Below are 22,631 nucleotides of genomic sequence, written 5' to 3' on the forward strand. Positions count from 1 at the left end.
CTTCCCTGCCCCACCCTGCCTTGTCCCTTCCCTGCCCTGCCCCACCCTGTCCTACCCTGCCCTTCCCTGCCCCACCCTGCCTTGTCCCTTCCCTGCCTGTCCCACCCTGCCCTTTCTTTCCCTTCCCTGCCCTTCCCTGCCCTGTGCTGTCCTGACAGCTCCTCTCTCCCCAGGCCTGGAGCTCCACCTGGACGCCTCGGACAAGGAGAAGCCGGTGATGCTGCTGAACCATTTCCCCTCGAGCTCTGCCAGGCCCACGGCCCAGGTGCTGCCCGTGCAGAACGAGGCTGGCTCGGGCCCCTCCGGCCACCACGCGCTGCCCATGCAGATGCTGTCCCCAAGCCCCTCTCACATGCCCCCCATCCGCATGCTGGGCTCCGTGCACAAACCGGAGCGCGGCTCCGCCGACATGAAGCTGCTCTCGTCCTCTGTGCACTCCCTCTTGTCTTTGGAAGAAAGGAATAAAGTGTCTCCCGGCTCCAGGGGCAGCATCAAGATGGAGAAGGGCTTTGGGAACGCCGTGGTGGATGTCATGTCCGCCTCCTCTCCGCACCAGCCCCTGCAGGTGCTGTCGGGGGGTGCCGAGAGCAGCTCCCCCACGTCCACCATGAACTTTGGGCCTCGGACCAAAGTGGTCCACGCTTCCACCCTGGACAGAGTGATCAAACCAGCCCAGCAGCCAGGACTCATAGTGGAGACCAGCACTGCTGCCACGGTGACGTCCAGCACAGTCTTCCACGTGGCTCGTCCGCCCATCAAGCTGCTGGTGTCGTCGTCTCTTCCCACCGACTCCGCCATGGCCGGACAGACTTCCTGCTCCAGTAATATGCAAATAACGGTGTCCCCCGCAATAATCAACCCCCGGACTGCTCTGTACACAGCCAACACCAAAGTTGCCTTTTCTGCCATGAGCAGCGTGCCCGTGGCGCCCATGCAGGGCAGCTTCTGCGCCAACAGCAACGCCGCCTCCTCCAGCAGCCACCCGTCCCCGTCCTTCACCACCATGGCCAACCTGCCCAGCTGCCCCGCGCCCAGCTCCAGCCCCACGCTCTCCTCCGGCGCCGACAGCAACTTCTACAGCGGCGGCGGCGGCGGCGGCGGCTCCGGCTCTGCCGGGAGCGTCCCCGTGCCCAACCAGAACCATCACCACCACCACCACCAGCAGCCGCCGCCGCAGCCCCCCGGCTGCATGGTGTGCAGCTCCTGCGGCTGCAGCGGCAACTGCGGCTCCAGCGGCATGACCGTCAGCTACGCCAACTATTTCCAGCACCCCTTTTCAGGACCTTCCATGTTTACTTTCCCTTTCCTGCCCTTCAACCCCCTGTGTAGCAACGGCTACATCAACACGCAGCAGTACAACAGCAGCACCACCTTCCCCGTGGTGCACACGGCCTACAACAGCGGCCTGGCCCCCGATTCAGTCATGGCGGGACAATCCACCTTCGCCGTGCCCCCCATGCAGAACTTCATGGCGGGCACGGCCGGGGTGTACCAGGCACAGGCCATGGTGGGCAACGGCAACGGCTCGGGCCACAAAAAAAACGGGAACCTCTCGTGCTACAACTGCGGGGCCAGCGGGCACAGAGCTCAGGACTGCAAACAGCCACCCATGGATTTCAATCGGCAAGGTAAAGCCTGGGGGGACACCACAAACACAGCCTGAGCCCTGCCCCTGGGGCTGGGGGCACCGTGCAGTGCCTGCCTTGGAGAAATAGTTTGGTGCTGCAAGTTGATTTTAGGCAGCCCCATCAGGAGGACCCGGGTGTGCTCTGTGGGGTTGGCACTGGTTTTTAGGGAGGGAGCTGCTGTGCAGGGCTTGCAGCAGAATTGGTGTTGCTGCTTCTGCATTGTCACCCAGGTCACATTTGATCATTATTGCAAGTTCCCCCAGATTTTTAGAAACTGAAATCTCTGTTCTTCTTCCCTTCCTGCCCAATACAATAATCTAAATAATCAAACCCTCCTGAAGGTCCTGTTTGCTGCTCTAATTGTTTTATAGGACATAGTGCTTACACACTTACAGCACAGGCTTCTCCAGGAGAATCCTTAATTCCAGGCAGGAATTAAAAGATAAATACTGCTTTACCAAGAGCACTTTTTATTCACATTTTTCTTTTTTATTTTGATTGTCTTATGTTGAGATAATCTGAGAGTGGTGTGGGTTAAAAAATGAAATACAAACTCTCAGTGAGGAGCACTCAGGTTCCATTTGACACTGTGCCTTTTTCTGTAGCCTTTACCTGGATTCATTTTTGTGTGGTCTCAACAGTTTGAACACCATGAATTAACAAGTGTCAGGTATTGGGCAGCAATTTACAGCAGGAAAAAGTTAAATACTGAGTGGAATTCCTGTGGCAAATGTTTTGGTAGTATCCAGGGGGAAGCAGAGCCACTGCTTCATCAGTCCTGAATGGGAGAACTTGCAGAAATGCAGCAGACTCTGATGTCTTTTTAAGTTAGATTTAATTTCATTAATTAAATTCCCATTTCAAGTCTGCCAAATTTTTCCCAAGGGCATGGAGTGACAGAGGGAATGGCTTTAAGCTGAAGGAGGGCAGGGTTAGGTGGGATATTGGGAGGAAACACTTTCCTGTGAGGGTGGGCAGGGCTGGCACAGGTGCCCAGAGCAGCTGTGGCTGCCCCTGGATCCCTGGAAATGTCCAAGGCCAGGCTGGACAGAGCTTGGAGCACCCTGGGCTGGTGGATAGTGTTGGGGTTGGAACTGGATGATCTTTAAGATCCTTTCCCACCCAAACCACCGTGAGATTCTGTGATTCCACAAACCAAAATCGTGCCGAACCTACAATTCCCCTCAAGCCTCAGTGGGAGCAGCAGCAGGTTGGTGTGGGAAGCTGTGGGAGATGCCTGCTGTGTAACCCTGTGTCCCTGTCCTGTCCAGGTACATTCAGGCTGAAGTATGCCCCTCCCTCTGAAAGTCTGGACTCCACAGACTGAGGTTCCCCAGCTGGCACCCCGTGCTGCAAAGCCATGGAGAGCGACGGAGATCGAACCACAAAACTGAGACGTCCAGTTGCTGTTAAGCTTAATGTATTTTTTAATCCAAAGGTGCTTTACTTTATTAGACTAGGTAGAAAATCTAGCTTAGGGGTGCAGCCAACCCAGTTTTGATTGCCAAATTCAAGCTTTGTTGTTGGAACTCCTGAGTCCGTGGCCTCGGAGCGATGGGTGGATGGATGGACAGATGGATGGTGGAGCTGGCAGCTGCAGTTCCTGCTGGAAGTACAACATCCCCTGGGCTGTTTTTGGCTGGAGAACGTTGCCACAATGGGACTTTTCCAAATGAAAGGCCTGACTCCAGGGCAGCTCTGTTCTGAGGTGGAAGGTAGGAGTGGCCAGAAGGACTTTGGCACCCCTGGGCTAGGTAAAATGTCTACTTTTTTTCAAAAGTGATCAGGCACTAATCTCTGGGATTTTTAAGGATTGCACTACAGAAGAATGTAAAACTCTTCAAGCTTTCTGCACTTTTAGCAGACAGTGTCACTCTGAGACCAGTGCAAGAGGCAAAGAAGTTCCAACCTTTACAAATTGGCACCAGCAGGCTTACGGGACTTAATTCCACAATAAAAATCCTAAAAAGTCTCTTTTTTCCCTTCCAAAAGAACACACACTGCAGTTTCGGTTCCTTCTGGAAACAAACTCGTGCTTCATTGTCTCACCTATTACTAGCTAGTGCTGGCTTCCCAGCACTGGAATAAACTTAGTTTCCAAGGGTCCAAGTCCCAGAGACTCCAGAGTCATAAAGGCTTCAAGGATATTTTCCTGTTATACACAAAACCTTTACGTCCTGTTACTGTATATAGGTCTCTTTCACAGAAACCTTATTATTCTGCTTTTGTAAATGAATTTTAAACCATCCTTTAAAAAAAAAAAAAAATCAAACTAAGAACTCTGGCAGCAGAGTTAATAAGCTTTTGCTTTACTTTATATAAAATACCCTTTGGCTCCTTACCCCAGGATTCAGGAGTGGTGGGAGTCAAACATGTAAAAGGTAGTAAAAACTTCATTATTATCAAGACTTGGAAGGATTTCTTGTTGGCCTCCTTCGTTGCAGTAGGTTGTAGATGAGTAGCTTTGGTGTTAACTACTTAGTCCATCATTTGTGGGTGACAAATCTAAATTAGGACTCCAGAGGAAGCCAAACCCATCTCGAACTGCTAATTTGAAACACTTTGGTCCTGTCTGGTTGAAAGAAGATCCTAATCCTCATGGCTCCCCCCCTGGGAATTTGAAGGCATTAAATGGGTGAGGCCTCCTCTGTAAAAAGTGTCTGACAGAGAGATCTTTGCATCCTGTAATTTGAGAGACACCTTTAAAGTCTGAAGCCTTGTTTACACTTGGAGGTAATTCCTCACAGCAGGATGAATCCATAGGACTCTAGTGGAGCAGTGGAAGTCCTCTGGGAGCAGGAGGGTTTGGAGCTGTGCAGAGCTGCCCCCAGGAGATGGGAGCATGGCAGGGGGAGCTCTGCCCTCCTGGGCTGTGCTCATAGGAAAGGAACATTTTGGGCCATCCCTGTGTCCTGTCTCTGCAAGGGCAGCCTCAGCCTTGGGAATGTGGGGGGCAGAACCAAACTGGGCCCAGGGAGGGATCCAAAATCTGAATTTGCAGAACAGTTGGTTTAAACAAACAAACAAACAAATATCCTTTTTATTGCTATGCAATAAGAACCCCCTGATTTGTGTATCCCCAGCCCAGCTCTTGGCTCTGCCTGTGTTTGAGGACGTTCCCTGTGTTCCCATGAACAACCTTCAGACCTACAACAACACTAAAGGGATGAAAACTGACAATGCAATTTACTTTGCCTTAATGAGCTCGAGACAATGGTAGGAACAGTCTGTCCCACTGCATCATGCCCAAGGAAAATGTGCAGTTCCATGTTTACTATTTGCAGCTTTGAGGGTCTCTCCAGTGGCCTGGAACATGTGCTGAAAGCCAAACTTAGTGTTATTATTATTGTTGTTATTATTATTTTTTTCACTTTTTTTAAACAATATTTTAAAATTGTATTTAAAGAAACTGTATTACAACACATGTGAGTGTTCAAAACCCTCTTGAAACAGCAAAAAATAGCAGCAGCAAAAAAAAAAAAAAAAAAAGGTCATTTCTGTACCAGTTGTGTTTGTTTTACTGCCCAAGGCTGGGCACAGTTGTGTCTGATCTTCATCAGAGAAAAAAAAAAAAAAAATCATATCAAAAGGACTGTAAAACTGAACTTCTGTCCAGCAAATTGTTTCATTCCTTTCTCCAGAGCTTTCTTTAGGATCCTTTCCTGTGTGTGTCAAGGCTGATGTTTCCAGCAAACTGTTTCATTCCTTTCTTTGGGATTGTTTCTTTGTGTCAAGTTAAGGCTGATGTTTCTCCCAGCGGCTCGTTTGAACTGTTGGCTTTGGGTTTGGAGTAAAATCCAATCCAGGAGCACCTGGAGGCAACACGAGTGTCCAGAGAGGAAAATCTGGTGAGCCAGCAGCAACCTCAGAGCCTTCCCCAAATGAGCTGGGGCTTCAGACCTGCCAGGGAACACCCTCCACTCTGTCCCCAGAGCAACCAAAGTTGGTAAGTCCAAACAGAGCACCTTAATTCTAGAAAAATTATCCTTAATCTGTTCTTAAAAGGCACAAATCCATCTTTCTACCCCTAAAAAACAAGGCAGCTTGGGTTGGAATATGGAGTTCCAGCTGCTTTGCCTGAAGGAACCAGTTCTTAAAACCTATTTTTGTACATTGAAAGATGGAGATTTCAAAGAATGTTATTTAGCCCTTTGTCCTGCAAGTATAAAAAGAATTAGTTCTCCAGCTGGATTTCACTGGGGAATGGGAATGATTTTTGAGTGTGAGAGGGAAGGGAATCCCCAGTCATCTCCCTGCAGGGGCACAGAGAATCAGTGAGGAGCCTTTCCCAGGGGAGGGAGCAGCAGGTGCTGCAGTTCCAGCTGCATTTTCCATTGGATGATGGAAAGACTCAAAATAGGATGGAATTTCCAGCAAACTCCTCCTCACCCTGCAAATTAAGCATTAATAAATATTCTGGGCTTGACCCCAGCAGGGAGAGCAGAGAGGGTGGAGAGAGAACCAAGATACTGATCAGAGGGTTCTACCCAACTTTTATTGAAAACTGTATTTGAACCATTATTAAAGTTTCTCAAAACTGCTTTTTATTCAGCTCTGTCACACTAAGCTTTTTGTGAAACCTTTTCATACCACAGTCATTAAATCTTGGCAAATTAAGCACCAGACTTCCCCAAGTAAGAGTCCAGCACCAAGCCTTGGCCATTCCCCCAAATCCCAGGGCAGAGATCCCAGGATGAGCCAGGCTGGGGCACCAGGCAGAGCAAAGCTGCTCCCAAAATCCTGAAATCCTGCAGGGGAGCAGAGCTGTGCCAGAGGCACCCTGGAGGCTGGTTTGGGTTAGTTTGGGACACCTGTAAATGGGATAAACATGGCAAATCTGGACAAAAACCCCCATAATGGAGCGTTTGTCAGAGTAGGAATCACTTTGGCTGGTTGAGGCCCCACAGCTCTTGTAATAAACCCTTGGAATTACCCATTTGTTCCCCAAAATGTTCCTGATGTACACAAGAACTGTGTTGGTACTGAAGCAGAAAGCAAATCCTGTGTGTTTTCAAGTGCAGATTAACAGCTTCTCTTGGACATAACTTTCCATTAGGAATGAAGGAAATTCCTGCTCCATTTGAGCCATTTCTTTTACTTCGATCACTTCTAGTATTACAAATTCTGCATGTAACTTTATAAATATTTTAAATAGTTTTGTAAATATTTAATATTCAGCTAATTTGATTTTGAATTGTAAATGTCAAGTATTCTGGTATTGGGATTTTTATGTTTTATTATACTTTGTTAAAAGTTAAATTGTACATTTTTAGAATGTTTTTATCTGAGTAAATTTAATGTATGGAAAATAAAGAGTTAAACAGAATCCCTTGGCATTGGCTTTCATTTTAAAGGGATTCAGCCGTGTGGGGGCTTCTCCAGCTTGGCAGTAACAGGGAATTATTTTTAATTCCTTTAATTATTTTACTGTGAAAATGCCTAGGAATAACCACACGAGCCAAAATTAAGTTGGGATGTAATCCATCCATATCAGCACTGTATTAATTTTAAAAAAGCAACATTTTTGTACAGGAATATCAGTCGATCACATCGTAATTACAAGTACAGTTGTCAGTTAATGAGTTAAACGAGTTCTTACACGAACAGAACTAAACAGAGAACAAGCTGCATCGAAAAGTTCACGGAGTAAAAACACAAAAGGACAATAAAAAACGGGCAGGGGGCCCTGGGAGGAAGGAGATGCATGCAGAGAGTGGAGGAGGTGCAGTGCAGCAGGTACAGCTGCACTATTGCTGCTGGACAGCACTGCACAAACACAGCTCTGCCCATGGGAGAGCTGCCCCCTGCACAGCCTGCTCCCTGCCTGCTCCCTGCCTGCTCCCTGCCTGCTCCCAGCCATTTGTTCATCACTTCTCCACGTGCTGAGCTGCTGCTCTCCACTGCCAGCCGTGGCACCGGCCGACCTCCGGGCTAGGAGCACGATCCTAAGGATCACCAGCTCAGATGGACACACAGGGATTGGGAATTCCTAACAGACTGGAGTTGATTTCAGTGTTACCTGTTGGGGTGTGCATTTTACAGTTAGACACTTCTAAAACTACCATAAAGCTGTGGTGTTTGGTATGAGTATTCCAGAAAGCGGCGCCGCCCCTGAGCGGGCGGTGCCCAAAAACCGGAGACACAAAGAGTTGTCCTTCCCCAGCTCACCCCGAGCACTTGCCTTAACTCCCTGCAGCACTGAGTCTGATGGAGCTGCAGAAGAAAATGCTCCCCTTTGGAACATTAAAATGCATTTGCTCTCATGAGAAACCTTCCCGTTTAAAACCAAAAAAAATTAAGGAATCGTAGGGAGATTTTCCAGCAAACTCACAGGAAACGCTTTAGTTCCTTCCTGGTGCCTGTTTGCTTGTTCAAAGTAAATCGAGTGTCCCTTTCTCTGCAAGTGTCACATGCACAATTGGGCTCCTTTCATCAGGTCCAGACCTGTAACTGTGCCTGTGTGGATTATTATTAGGGCAGGTTTCAAAGCTGGAGGTGCTCGTCTGTACTGTTTAATAGTCACAAACAAGGCAAGGTGAGATGAGACACCTGCTAAAGCGAGACTATGCTAAGGACTGAGAGCGTAGGTGGCATCCGGTTCTTTCCTGGGGGTGTGTGGGGAAGAGTGGGGGTGATGGCCAAGGGTCAACCCAAATCCTAGGCCAGGGCTGCTGTCCTAGGCAGAAGCTGGTGCTCCAAAGGTCTCCTGGGAGGCGTAGACCATGTAGAGGAAGCCGTCCTCGTCCTTCTCGCTCTCGTACACCTCGGAGATGGGCGTGGACACGCTGACCATGCTGTGCCCGTTCACCAGCAGGAAGAAGGCCTGGTTGGAGTTGAGCTGCAGGCGCCGCCTGGGGAGGGGTGAGGGAAACAGGGACAAGGGAGAGATGCACAGGGACAGTCCTCAACACTGACAGCAGCGAGGTCAGAGCAGAGACACAGGGAAGGGTTTGGGGTGCAAGGATTTAAATCAAGCTCGTCTCATTCCATCCTCGGTCATGGGCGCCTTTCCCTGCATGTCCCTCAAAACTGGAGTGAATTCCTTCACTAAATGCAGGCAGGTGCACCCACTGGCAGAGCCCTCACTCAAGGGAAAAGCTGCACTCCAGAAGGGCATTCAACTGGAGGGACTGGGAAGAAGCACCCTTTATATAACCAGGGACCTTTGGCTGGCAGCTCACTGGAATGAAAACCCAGAGATCCTTGGGAAGATTGGGAAGGACAGGCAGAGCTTCCTTGCAAAACCTGGGCAAGTTTTAAACTGACTTTGTCTCCAGCTCTGGAATGGCCTGGGTGTAACCCTGGAGCATCTTGCTCCCTTCTCCTCCTCCCTCCCTCCCAGGAGAGGCACAGTGAGAAGGGCAGGGAGCCACAGGCTGCACAAACTGCCTGGCACAGGAAACAGCTGATTTCTGCATTTCCCTGGATCATTCCAGCTCAGGGGAAATGGGTGTTTCTGCTAAACTGCCTCCTGCAGAGCATGTCTGCAGAGAGCAGCTCTCTTCCCACTTGATAAACCAAGTGAGCCACAGAAACTTGGAAGAGTGGAGCTGCCACCAAGCAAAAGGAAAGAATAGATCAGAAGAGCTTCCTGCTGCTTCCACTGGCTGCTGAGGGGCAGCAGCAGCTGGAAACAAGGATTTATTTAGCTCCCAACCACAGCCCTGGACAGGGACACCCTTCCAAAGCCAGACTCTCATCACTCCAGAGACAGCAGGCTGAGTGAAGGCAGCAGCTCTCCAAGGCTGGGGAAGGATGGGCTTTGCTGTGCATCACTGGAGCTGGCTGAGGCCCAAGTCTGGCTGGTACCAAGTTATTTATTAACAGTAAAGCCAGAAAAAAAGGTGGGAAAATCCTTCAGCCTGCACTTAACCTCTTTGCCCAAGGCCTTTCATGTTCCTGAGAAACTCTGCAAGACTTGAGCAACCTGCTTCCTGTCTCCAAAGCCCCATCTGCCTTTCTTCCTCCTGCAGGAGCTGGGATTTGCCTGTGCCAGTTTTTGTTTGGACACCCTGGATAACTCCCACAGCCCCTGGTCTCCAGGAACCAACTCCTGCTGCAGCCTGACCATCACAAAACAAGCTCTGGTTTGCTGCTCACTTCCCAGTTAGCACTGGAGAACCCTTCCTAACCAAAGAGCTGCTGAGCCAGCAGAGATGCACTTCCAGCAGAGCTTCTGACCACAGTTTTTGACCACACAACTTCTATCAAGGCTGTTTCATTGCCTTTCCTGTAAGCTGAGCAAGCAGCCAGGCCAGAAACACTCTGGCCTGAGTTGGTGTTTCCCAGACTTGAGTGCTCTCACTGAGGGAAACTTCATTTCCCAAAGGATGCCAACAGCATCCCCCAGCAGCAGCACAGAGCTCTGGCTCCCAGCCCAAACTCCCCTTGCCAGTGGGTGGGAAGAGGCAGCCACTCCCCAGGGGGACTCCATGGCAGGAGAGAGGAGGCATCCCAAAATAGCCAAGCAGGAAGAGCTGGAGCCCTGGGCAGAAGGACCCATGTCAGACAGGGATTCACAGCCCCAGACTCCCTCCTACAGCTCTGAGAATGTTATTCTCTTGGAAGCAGCCTACCAGCTCTCTTCAGAGTGGGGATTTTCCAGCTAAGCAAAAGGAAAAGCACCTTTTCCTGGATTTGTCCTAGTGCTCATTAGATGAATTTTCCATTTAGACCTCCCAAATGCACCAGGGGGGAATTCCCAGAGCATCACAGTCCAAGGCTGATCAGTTCACACAGGAATCCCAGCAATACTACCTGATAATTTTGATTAGCTCGCTCATGTTGACATGATCTGGCACCAGGAACTTGGTCTTATCCAAAACTGGAAGTTGCTTCTCTCCCTTGTACCTTTCAATGATCACCTGAGAAGAAACAAAAAGCAGATTGAAAGGCAGGAACAGTGTCTGGTGCCCTCATCTCCCCCCTCCCAGCTGCATTTCCCTTCATCTGTGAATACAACATCTCCAACCTGAAAAGCAACAACTCATGGATGGGCTCAATTATCTGAAAGTTCTTTTCCAGCCCAAACAATTCTGTGTTTCCATGAGAATTAATTATCTTCACGTGCTCCTCTGTTCTGTTTGCAAGAGCCACTGCACAGAGGGGCAACACAGGGACTTCAGAGAGAGTTCCACAGCTTCAGTGCAATTCCAAAAGAGTTCCTTTGCTGCAGTCATTTAACCCAGCACTGAACTGTGCAGCAACAAGGAAATCCAAGGAAAGATCAAGCCCACTTCCCTCAAACACACTGCAGTGGCTGACCAGGGGTTTGTGCTGCTATGCAAGTGTTCCAGATCAAGCAGTTTTCAATGGAATTTCTCCAGTTTCAGGCCATCTCTTTAAGAACTACCACTCCAGATGACTCTGCTGTTCCATTCACCTCCCATGGTTCCTCTAACACATGAGAAAAAGCTGCTTTGGAAGGGTATAAACCCTCCAGTTTCCAAATTAAGGAGAAAACTTCCTCAAGCACGCTCAGGAACCAGCAACTCTGCCAGGACTGCTGTGTAATAACCTCTTAATTCACAGAGAAACTGCAGATTTCCCAATGTAAGGGACACCCTGCCCAGCAACTGAGGGTAGTTCCTGCTTTTAAGAAGTGATCTCAGAACTTGTGTGCTCTTGTTTCTACAGCCATGTGGAGTTTGTTGATTTTCAGTCAGCAGGAGCTACGTGACACCAGTCCCTTGGATCCTTTCCATGCTCACGGGGTCTGGCTGTGTTGATCTTAAAAAGCTGCACAGGTGAAGAGATGTTGATTGAATTCCAGCAGAGAAAGAGCCTTACATCACTTGAAATAAATGCTGGCTCACTCTGGGTAACAAAGCCCCACTATTTTTAAGCAGTTAGCAGATATGAAGGATGTTGACAGCACAGGAGGCATTTATTATCTAGTGTGACATTGCCACCTTATCTCATCCAGAACTGCTAATGACAATAAGGAGGCAGTGACTGGCCCAGCAAGATCAGGGATCCCAGCAGGGGAAGCTGGGAATCTGCATCACCACATCTCCTGCAAGTTCCTTAGGTACTCTGAATTTTTGGTTGGAACCTGTCCATGGCTGACTTAAAGTGAGAGTTTTGCCATAAATCCCTGGCTTTCAATCTGTGGTCACAGAGCTTGGGGACTATGGCTAAGTGGTCTCTGAAAGGTGAGTGAAAAAACAATATTTGTCAGGAAACAGATTTGCAAGGAAAGCACCTTTTGGGAAAATGAAACATTCCAAAAAAAGTCAGAAAATCCCTGCTGTGAAGTATTCCTTGTTCCTCTGCCCAGCTGCAGAGGGAAGCAGCAGTGGCAGCTCCAAGGTGAAGGAGTTTAAAGCCCAAGGAAAGCTGAAAACCTTTCAGTTTCTGTTTCTACTGTCAGTGAGCTTGCTCAGTTTGCAGCAGCTGCTTCACAGCAGAATTTCCACACACTGGGGTCACCAAATCTCATCACAGAGCCAAAGGCTGAGGGTCCCATTCAGTTCCCTCTGCTGAAGAACTCATCAGTGACAGAACACAATCCTTGCCTCTTGCTTGTAGGGTATTCTCTGCATTTTTAACACTGAGCATGCCATAAGAAAAATAAAATACAAACTTAGGCAGCATTTGGAGCTGAAGAGTGACAAGGTGAGGGTGTCCTCAGGGTGTCTGTCCTCAGCTGATGAACAAATCCATATCTGCCTCTACACTCCTGTCTGCTCTTCTTGGTGAGCCCCTGAAGACTCTTATTCAGAGAAGAAAACCACAGAGAGGAGAGCTGAGCACTCAGGAGGATCTCAGAGCTCAGCTGGGGTGTGGTTTTTTCCCAAGTTACAACACAGGAGTGCAAAACTCCGGAAATGCCACTTCCTCCAGCCCCTGTGAGCACCTTGCTCCACCCCAGCAACTGTGAGAATTATCCTTGAGAATGCTGCTGAAATCCAGCCTGAGCCACCCTCAACAGCCACATTTTCATTTGGTCTCCTTGGGATGGCTCTTCCACATGTTTCTAACTGCTAAAAAGAACAAAAGAGGCTGGAAAGTGAAAGTAAAACATTAAAAGAATTGGACTTACTGGTATTTTAGTGGGATGCTGATCCCGAATCAGTCGTACATCTTCCACTCTTTGTTCTGCAAGGGATTAAAAAAAATTATTTGAACATTCACAGTTAATGATGTTATTTCCTTATTTCTCCACTGCTGAAGAGAGGGACCACGTGTCATGAAAAGCCAGAAGAGGAAATCCAGAGGAAAAAAACAGGCAATTTCCAAATGGGCCAGCACTATCAGTACAACCTGTCCTGTGACAGCTGATCCCCTGCTCCCTAACCCAAGGTGACAAGCGCTGTGTGCACCTGCCTGGCACTCCTAGAAAGTGTTAAAGGAGATCCTTTGCTCCCCACACCCCCTCACTTTCTGCCCACTGGAAGCACACATTTAACCTCACACAGCTAAGGCTTCAAATTTCACCACCCAAGTTAACAACTAAATACCCTGTGCTATTTCTGTCAGGTCCCAGAAGAGGAAATGGTCAACAACTATTTGAGCCCCGGGACTGGCCCAAGCCTGGCAGCATCAGCTTTCCTCGTGTGCTCTCACATTACGAATTCCAGGTTTTATTTTGACTCGGCCACACCCCATTGTTGCAGGAGCTGCTGGAGCCTCGGCAGGACCTGCACATTTTGCCACCCTCCATGCCAGTTTTCAGGATAAAGTTCAGCTCTCCTCAGACAGAAATATTAATAGAACAGATATGGTGAACCGGGCTAAAGTACACGAGGCAGAGTAAACAGCCTGCTTGCTTTCATCTGTGTGTCTCCTGCCTACTTTCAGATTCAGTGACCTCAATTTTAACCCCTCTGTTTTTCGGGGCTTTCCAGGCTGTTTTCAGCTTCTGAGAGAGATGATTTAGTGTTGCATCACAGCTTGAACACACACCTGCCCAGGGAGAGAAGCACCCGGGCCAGCTCCCCGCTGGAATGCTAATGGCAGGACACTGAGCAATAGCATCCCTCAGCCCGTGTTTGTGCCCATGGAGTAAATCCTCCTCACGAGCCCGGCGAGGAATGCAGCTCCTCTGAATCACCGTGGGAAGCTGCAGGTGAATCAGGCAGAGCTCAGGCAAGGGGCACACCAAGCCTTCACCTGCAAGGCACCCCAAATCCCGAGCCACATCCCCACAGCAGCGCTCCAAGGGCAGAATTCCACCTCCTTAAAATACTTTTTCAGATTAACCAGAAACACAACAGATACGTGGAGTGAGTGAGACCAAGCATCCACCTGACAAGCACTAACTTTTCAGCTGGAACAGGTTTGTTCACAGCAATGTTATTCAGCAGCACTCCCTGGAGTAGAAGGAACATAAACCGGGCAAATCGTGGAGATTATTTTGTGTGGCGTGTTTAAAATCAGGCCCCAGTCAGCCACAGATAAACACTGTTCTCTGACGACAGTAGTTGCAGTGGCAACTGCTTGGCTGCCATCCTAGCTGAACTTAATACCTGCAACAGAGGCTGCTGACAGGCGATGGGGTCAACAACACTTTTGGAAGGCTCCGAGAAAAGGGGCAGCATAAACACAGACTTTTGTCAGATCAACATCCTCCAGCGCAGGGAACAGCTTACATTCACCGCAACAGCAAAGGCAAGGCTCCCTTAAGCAGCTTGACTTTAACCCAAAGGCAGGAAGAAAGGAAAATCTGGATCAATTACTTCCACCAATTCCATCTCGCGTAGGGGATTTTATAGCTCGTGCAGAAATAGGTTAGGCTGCCAGCTCGCGTTACCCTCGCAGCGCTCCGGCTCCCGCACCGACACACCGGGCAGATCCCGAGCCGCGAGTGCCCGGCGCCATCCCGAGCGCGCACACGCTCGATCGAGGCTGCTCCCTCTCGGAAGGGACTAATCTCATTTTCCCAGCCATCGTTACACAGCTCTTTTCGATGCCCGGCTAGTTTTTAGCAGCCGAACAGAGCCAGGAGCCGCTGCCCGGGTGGAGAATTCCGCTCCCCGCGCCAGCACCGGCTGCCAGTGCAGCTTCAATTCCGCTGCCACTGGCGCAGAGGCCGCCGGACACTGAGCAGACACCGGAGGGAAGGGCAGGCCCAGCCCCTGGCACACACACCGAGGATGTTTCCAGGCTCCTGGGAGTTTTGCAGTCGATAATGGATGATGCCACCAAGAGACGTGCCCAGCCCAAGCCCCTCTCCCAGCGCAAGCTGCCCGGGCACAGCGCGGCTGCCGCCCCACACCGCTGCACCCCCCTGTCCCGAAGCGCCGGGAGAAATAAACAACCCTGCGGGACGGGCCGCGCTCGGACTCCGCCGCAGCCCGAGCAGCCCGGGACACCGGGACAGCCACCCGCGGGGTGGGCAGCAGGAGCCGCCCGGGGATCTCCGCTGCTCCCACCGCCATCGTCCCCCTACCCTCCCCGGCGATCCCCCCTCCGCAGCCCCCGGTACCGCAGCACCGGCAGGCCGCACCGCGCCGCGCGTCCCTCCCCGGGGCGCTCACCGAAGGTGCGGCGCTGCTTGAAGCTCTTCTCCGAGGGCATGGCGGCGGCGGCTCGGCCCGGCCCGGCGGCGGCTCTGCGCGGCGGCGGCGGCGGCGGCAGCGGACACCTCCGAGTGCCGGCGCCCGCCCCCCCGCGCCGCCGCGGCCGCTCGGCCGTCAGCTGATGGGCGCGTCACGGCGGCTCCGCCTCGCCCCGCCGGCATCTTGAGTGTGGCGCGGGGGCATGGCCGCCTTCATCGGCAGTGACACACGGCCCTGCTGCTCTGGCAGTGTCACTGTGCCCTGCGGCGGGTGGACGTGTGGGGCTGTCTGGGTGCCAGGGCGTGACACAGCCATGGCCACCCTCGTGCCAGGCCGTGTTCTCCTCAGTGACACAGCCAGGGCCACCCTAGTGCCAGGCCGGGTTCTCCTCAGTGGCACAGCCATGGCCACCCTCGTGCCAGCCCGTGTTCTCCTCAGTGACACAGCCATGGCCACCCTGATACAAGCCCGTGTTCTCCTCAGTGACACAGCCATGGCCACCTTGATGCCAGGCCGTGTTCTCCTCAGTGACACAGCCATGGCCACCCTCGTGCCAGGCCGTGTTCTCCTCAGTGACACAGCCATGGCCACCCTCGTGCCAGGCCGGGTTCTCCTCAGTGACACAGCCATGGCCACCCTGATACAAGCCCGTGTTCTCCTCAGTGACACAGCCATGGCCACCTTGATGCCAGGCTGGGTTCTCCTCAGTGGCACAGCCATGGCCACCTTGATGCCAGGCCCAGTTCTCCTCAGTGACACAGCCATGGCCACCCTGATGCCAGGCCGTGTTCTCCTCAGTGACACAGCCATGGCCACCCTCGTGCCAGGCCGTGTTCTCCTCAGTGACACAGCCATGGCCACCCTCGTGCCAGCCCGTGTTCTCCTCAGTGACACAGCCATGGCCACCCTGATACAAGCCCGTGTTCTCCTCAGTGACACAGCCATGGCCACCCTGATACAAGCCCGTGTTCTCCTCAGTGGCACAGCCATGGCCACCTTGATGCCAGGCCGTGTTCTCCTCAGTGACACAGCCATGGCCACCCTCGTGCCAGGCCGGGTTCTCCTCAGTGACACAGCCATGGCCACCCTGATACAAGCCCGTGTTCTCCTCAGTGACACAGCCATGGCCACCTTGATGCCAGGCCGTGTTCTCCTCAGTGACACAGCCATGGCCACCCTCGTGCCAGCCCGTGTTCTCCTCAGTGACACAGCCATGGCCACCCTGATACAAGCCCGTGTTCTCCTCAGTGGCACAGCCATGGCCACCTTGATGCCAGGCCATGTTCTCCTCAGTGACACAGCCATGGCCACCCTGATACAAGCCCGTGTTCTCCTCAGTGACACAGCCATGGCCACCCTCGTGCCAGGCCATTTTCCCCTTCACCAACAATAAAGAATTATTTCCCCAGGAAAACGGTGGATTCCCCAATGCTAGACACTTTTAAGATCTAGCTGTCTTGTCTAAATGGTGCTTTTGCCAAGGAAAGTTGGGCCAGGTTATCCTTGAGGTCCCCTCCAGCCTGGTATTCCATGACTCCATGAACTCGCAGCCGTGGCCACCTTGGAGTGACCCACAGTGTCCCTTCAGCATGAGCACTTAAGCACTTTTCTCTGTTCAAAATCTGTCACCAGTTTGCCTTCACATTGACATGGATCCGTGGTAAATTTTACATTTGAAGAACAAAATTTTAGGAGCAGGTGCTCCAATTCTCTTGGAAGCCACCCCCCTGGTCTCATGCAGTTTGTGAGGAATTGATTAAATCACAACTTCAGTCACAGACACCACGTTGTGAGTAAAACTGCCCAACTGTTTCCTGCTTAGCAGCTTTCTGACACAAGCTGTTGGCTGGAGCCTTTCAGCTGCATCTCTCTTTCTCTCTTTCTCTCACACACATTCCCAGCACCGTGTTTTGAAATTTAAGGACGATTTTGCAGCAATAGGGTGACACGATCTCACTGTACAATCCAAGGGACAGGAAGCTGTGGCTGGGATTGTCCTTAGGAGTACAGGGAGAAGGACATCTTTCTGACCATCTTAGAGATTTTGCATTTTTGGGGTGGAGCAATGCATTGAAGTTGGAGTGAATCTGCACTCACACAAAGGAATGAGAGTTCATCACCTAATTTTGTGATTCAGGGTCACGAAGTTCCCGTGGCCTGTCATTATGAGGCCATTAAAGGTGTGACTAACAAGGAAATGCTGCCCTAAGGTGTGTGATTGCTCTGTCCATCACTGTCCAGGGATGAGACATGGATGGTCAGCAGAACATCTTCAACTTAAAACAGCAATCCCAAATTTCTGTGTCAACGAGACACTTCTTTATTTAAATGCCTGCCTTTAAAAAAACATTTTCCAGGCTGAGGAAATTTTACCATGCTCTCAGAATTGTGTCTGAGGGCTGAAGGCAGGAGCATGACCCCTGGTGAAACCACACAATGTTATTTTTGGGGTGTACAGGTGCATCCTGGTGTCAGGGCTGACAATTCCGGGCTCTGTGTGCCTTGTGGTTTGCATCCACAAGCCCAACGTTAGCAGGGCTGCAGCTCTGGCTGAAAGCATCCATATGGTGCTTGGGGAGAGGCACAATCAGAGTATCTGCTGACAGGCTGGGCTATCACATGCTCCTCTCATAAATAATCCGCAGAGACTGTGAGAAGGAAGCTCAGATCCACACCGAGACTCGCCTGACCTTTCCCTCCTCACTCAGCCCTGGCCCGTGCCTGCGTGTCGACAGCACAGACAGTTGGCGAGTCTGGATTTGGGGAAGGTGTTAGGAGCAGTTGGAATGACAGCATGGACACAGCCTTTGGGATCAGCCCTGCCTCAGCACAGCTCCCCAGCCCTGGTGAGAAAATGCTGCTTTGGAAAACGCTTTGGCTTCAGGCTCGGCGGCGGCGCTGGAACGGAGCCCTTGGAAAATGGAGCGTTTTCATCCCGGCCTTAGAACACTTTGCAAAGCGTTTAGGCTGAGGAGGAGGAGAATTAACCCAAAGGGGATGTTACATCGTCTTCAAATATGCAAAAGGTTTCTGCAGACAGGAGGAATTAACTCTTCCCTGCATGCTGCGGGGCCAGGATGGAAAATAATGAGCTTAGAGCTTGGAAAAAGCCATAGAAATTAGGGACTGGGCTAAGGGTAAGAACTGTGGAGCACCAGAAGAAATTCCCTAGGAAAGAAATGGAATAATCACCTTTGGATGTTTTTATTTAATGAGAAATTAGTAAAACATCTGCTGTGAAGAGTTCAGGGAGAATTGTTCTGATCTCAGGGAGAAGGATGGGGGAAATAATCCCCTACAATCCCTGTCAGCTCTAGTTTTGCATGAGGCAAAGGAGATGTGATTCCCAAATTTACAAAGGTTAGAGCACTGCCTGGGTTTGGATTCCAGCTCAGATCCTCCTGTCTGCCCCTAACATACCAGACTAAATACTAAGTTCAAAAAACAGAAAGAAAGAAAACAGGTTTTCTCAACTGTTCTATCTTCTACAAGGTTGGTGGATTTTTTTGTTAAAAATCCAGTATGAACAATGACTCCAAACCGTGGCTGATATTCACAGCATTTCCCTTGGGAAAAACTCCCACTTTTCCTATTTTTTTCGCACATGAGCTGCCTCACAATGGAACAAGTGTATTTCACATTCAGAATAATAAATCATCCCCTCATTTTTTTTTTTTGGTACAACGGGACTGAAAAGGCTTTTTTTTTTCTTTTTTTTTTTTCTAAGGAACAGACAAAGCTGTTCCTCTGCAGTGCTGCACCCTTCCTGGAAGACAGCACTCAGTGTGTGGGGCTGGGAGCTCAGCAGCTGTCAGCAGTATTAAATTCACCAGGAACATGGAGAGAAAAGCCCCATAAAATAAAAGGAAGGACACTGTGCTGATAATAACTTGCATTTCAACCTGAATTAAAATACCTCCCCTCAGTTCTTTTCTCACAAATTGTTCTTATCGATCTAGCTCAAGATTAATGTGGGTTTGGTTTTTTTGTTAGTGTGCAGCCATTACCCAGCTGCTGTTGGAGATTTTCAGGCAGAATCTGACTGTAGAGAATTGTTTGCAGTGCCTTAAAATAACCCTTCTGGGAAGTTTTCATCTTAAATTTGATTCAATTGATTTAAGGTGGTGGCCACCTCTAAGAACAAATTCCCACACTTCAAGTTTCACCTTCAGAGTTAGGAGAACTTTAGGAAGAAGTGGTGAGAATGGTGAAATATCTGTTTTGGGGGTAGAAAAGTGTAATTTGAGAGAAGTGAAGGTAGAGAGAAAATCCACATTTTGCCCAGGTGGGTTTTCTCTGAGGTCAAACAACAGCTGAGTCTGTCCCTCAATGGGAGTACAACACTGTCTTTTGGAATAACACATCTTCTAGACATCAGACATGCTTTTTTTGGATGGTAAATCCAAGATAACCCACTCACAAAAACATAATTTTCATAGAAAATTAAAGACTCATGGTACTCCCCCTGCACAAACCATTGCCCAAGACATCATTGCTGGGTACCACAACTGACATCAGTTCTCGCTGTTCCTGCTGTTCCAGCAAACAGCTCTTGGCTCCAGGATCAAGTTTGAAGTGGGAGATGTTGCTTTCACGATGGAACACAGTCAATCAGCTGCTGCAAGCAGCAGGGAGTTGTGTTTGTGTACTGCTTTTCACTCAGAAAATCCATAACAGCTTGGCAAGCAGCAGTGAGAGCGCGGGAGGCGGAGCGGGGAAGCCGTGGAGGAACACGGCGTGGAACGAGGTCTTCCTCTGATTTTTGATCCTCCCAGGATTGAAGCAATCCCCCACGTGTTCAAATATTAACTGAGCACTATGTTGCCTGTGTTTTCAGAAAACATTCTCCTCGCTGACGTGGGGCAGTTCCCTGAACTGGCTGGGATTGCACAACCATGGATCAGGAATAGCATCCCCAGCCCTGACCCCTCCAGAGCAGGAGAATCCCTCTGCCAGCTGAGCTGCTTCAGGTCTTGAACACAACTAAATTGTTCAGGCTGGGCTGGGGCCAAAGCTGGAGGGACAATAATTGTTTGTGGTAGGAGTGCTGTGATGTCTTGGGTGAGTGGTTCCTCATGGCAAGGACAGCAGGTTGAAGAAAGATCATAGGCTCCTCCATAAATTAAAGAATTGTGGAATGTTTGGGGTTGTAAGGCTGGAAGTGATCTTAAGGGTTTGGGTTGGAAGGGACCTTAATACCCACCCAGTGCCACCCCTGCCATGGTCAGGGACACCTTCCACTATCCCAGGTGACTCCAAGCCCTGTCCAGGGGGCACAGAACCTGTTCCAGGGCCTCCTCCGGGGAAGAATTCCTTCCCAATATCCCATCTATCCCTGCCCTCTGGCAGAGGGGAGCCAGTTGAAGAGGGGGCAGAAGGATGGAACCACTTCCTGAGGCATCAGCAGCTTTTCTGCTCTGGATTTTCCCTGGAGAGCCCAGCCTTTATCCTACAAAATCTGGTGAGATCAACGTCCACAGAGAAAGCAAGGAAGTGGGAAATCATAAACTCAGGACAAGAAGAGCTGTTTTCCAGCTTAAGATCCACACATTACAAAAACCAAAACAAAACTCTTCTGCCTTTCTATTGGGATATTCTCTCTCTGATGTGTCCTCCCTCCAAGGATGGGAGCAGTTTTTTAGGAGGCAGGAGGAGTATTTGTTTTTTATTCCAAAGCAGAAATCTCAGTGCAGGCCCATGCCAAGAAAACATGCTGCAAATACTCTCTGTAGCAAACAGGGCTTGCAGAGAGGGTTTGTTCATCTGTCTCTGCCTGCCTTGCCACACTTTTCTGTCCCTTTTGCCAAATGGAAAATAAATCATCCTCTCCTCACTGTTCTGGTTATAATTGGCTGGATGTGCCATCAGCTGGCTCATCCCTGCTCAGAGCCTGGGAGGCGTAAACACTTCCAGGATTACAGAAAATGAGGACACTAACTCTGGGACCCATCCAAAGCCCTTTAGTGAGCGTGAAGACTAATTGACTACAGCCAGAGCTGCATCAGCTCCTTAATTGCTGAGGGGAAATGAAACAATAACATTTCCCCTTTCCCTACATCCTTTTTTGAGAGCCCTGTGGTAAGGGCTGCCTGAGACAGCAGCAGTGGAAAGCTCCAGGCCATTACTCTGGGAATGTTTTCCAAGGAAGGTGCTCAGACAGTGCCACAGAGGATGGGAGATGATGATGATGATAACACACTTTTCCTGTTTTCCCCACTGTCACAAACAAAACTGGTTGATTGAGATAATGGATTTGGTAGGATGGGGAGAAAGCAGCAATTTTAGACTTTGATGACAGCAGTTGAAGGTGATGTTCAGTTATAACCACCCTGTGGTGCACCAGGTCTTCACCTTCTGGGCCTCAAAGGCCCTGGATGTGCCCAGGCTCCAAAACTCTTGTGTGCTGCACTGCCAGGCAGACTTTTCCCTTTGTCCTTCTTCATCTGGAAGGAATCAGCACAGGGCAATGGAGCTCCGTGGGAATTGGCATGGATTTGTGCTGGGCTGTCCATCACAGCCCTTCCCAGTCCTGCCTTCTGCTGGGCTGGGCTGCACAGGGGGTCAGTGGGCCAAGGGAAAGTCTGATGGATGAGAAATGAGAGCCAAGATTGGGGGGTCAGGTTATAGAGGTCAGGCGGGTGAGGGAAAGGAGAGAAGGTTGTAGGGTGATTAGGCAGCAGGAGCATTCAGTGAGAAAGGAGAAAGAATAAAGTTCAGGTAAAAATAGAAAGGCAAAAGAGGGGAAGGCAGGTGTGTGCTGTAGACTGCCGTGATTTTGCTCCAGGCAATGTCACCCAGGACATCTTTTGTTTCATTCACACAAAAATCCTTGCCATCAGCCCTTTCCTCTGTCCCCTCCATGAATCCATCAGTTCCTAAACAAACAAACATGACAAGGCCTTGGAAAACTGTGTCAGAACCTTTAAGTACCAGCTGAGCCTAATGTAATGTGGGAAGAGCCATGTGATTCCCCACAGGTGGAAAACAGCTCTGGCCATATTTCAAAGATGTGATGTTTGGTTTACATGACTCACTGCCCATGTGCCTTGGTTTAGATGCTTGGAGCAGCTTTTTTGTAATGCAATCAGAACTGTGGGCACTAAATCAGTCCATCAGTGTGGCCCCAAAGGATTAGCAGAGCACTAAAAGTGACACCTCGTCCTGCACGTGGGCAGAGTCAGAGGGGGGAATGCAGAGGTTCAGCCTGGGAGAAGCTGAGCATTTACTCATCCCAGGGTTGCAGCAATGTTGTTTGTACCATCAGCCAGGCAGCCTGGACTGGTCATGTCACCATCCCATATCCAGGGCCATCCAGATCCTTGGGAATCAGGGTTTCCTGGCCATCAGACTCTTGGCAAAGCCTATGGGCAACTCAAGCATCTTGTCTGGTCTGGTGAGACTCCAAAGGAGGGTGAGCAGTGGGATGAGGGGGGTGATTCTTCCCTCTTTGCTCTCGTGAAATCCCACTGGAGCCCTCAATGTAAGAAGGATCTGGAGCTGC

At 50.2% G+C, this 22,631-nt stretch overlaps 2 protein-coding genes across 2 annotated transcripts in view; one reads left to right on the forward strand and one right to left on the reverse strand.

Annotated features, from left to right (window-relative positions):
• The window catches only part of ZCCHC14 (zinc finger CCHC-type containing 14), a 45,745-nt gene extending 38,791 nt beyond the window's left edge, over positions 1 to 6,954 (forward strand). The window contains exons 12-13 of the mRNA XM_079315964.1: positions 174 to 1,628; positions 2,900 to 6,954. Of these exons, the coding sequence (XP_079172090.1) occupies positions 174 to 1,628; positions 2,900 to 2,955 (1,511 nt within the window). The 3' untranslated portion in view covers positions 2,956 to 6,954. The remainder of the gene's footprint in view (positions 1 to 173; positions 1,629 to 2,899) is intronic.
• Positions 6,955 to 7,092: 138 nt separating this feature from the next.
• On the reverse strand, positions 7,093 to 15,274 carry MAP1LC3B (microtubule associated protein 1 light chain 3 beta). Its single transcript, XM_079316055.1, has 4 exons — positions 15,110 to 15,274; positions 12,673 to 12,728; positions 10,386 to 10,492; positions 7,093 to 8,479 (listed from the first exon to the last, which is right to left on the reverse strand). Exons 1-4 carry the CDS (start codon positions 15,147 to 15,149, stop codon positions 8,305 to 8,307), a joined length of 378 nt encoding a protein of 125 aa, XP_079172181.1. The 5' UTR covers positions 15,150 to 15,274; the 3' UTR covers positions 7,093 to 8,304.
• Positions 15,275 to 22,631: the final 7,357 nt, after the last annotated feature.

This window comes from Erithacus rubecula (assembly GCF_903797595.1).
Source record: "Erithacus rubecula genome assembly, chromosome: 12".
Classification (NCBI taxonomy): Eukaryota; Metazoa; Chordata; class Aves; order Passeriformes; family Muscicapidae; genus Erithacus; species Erithacus rubecula.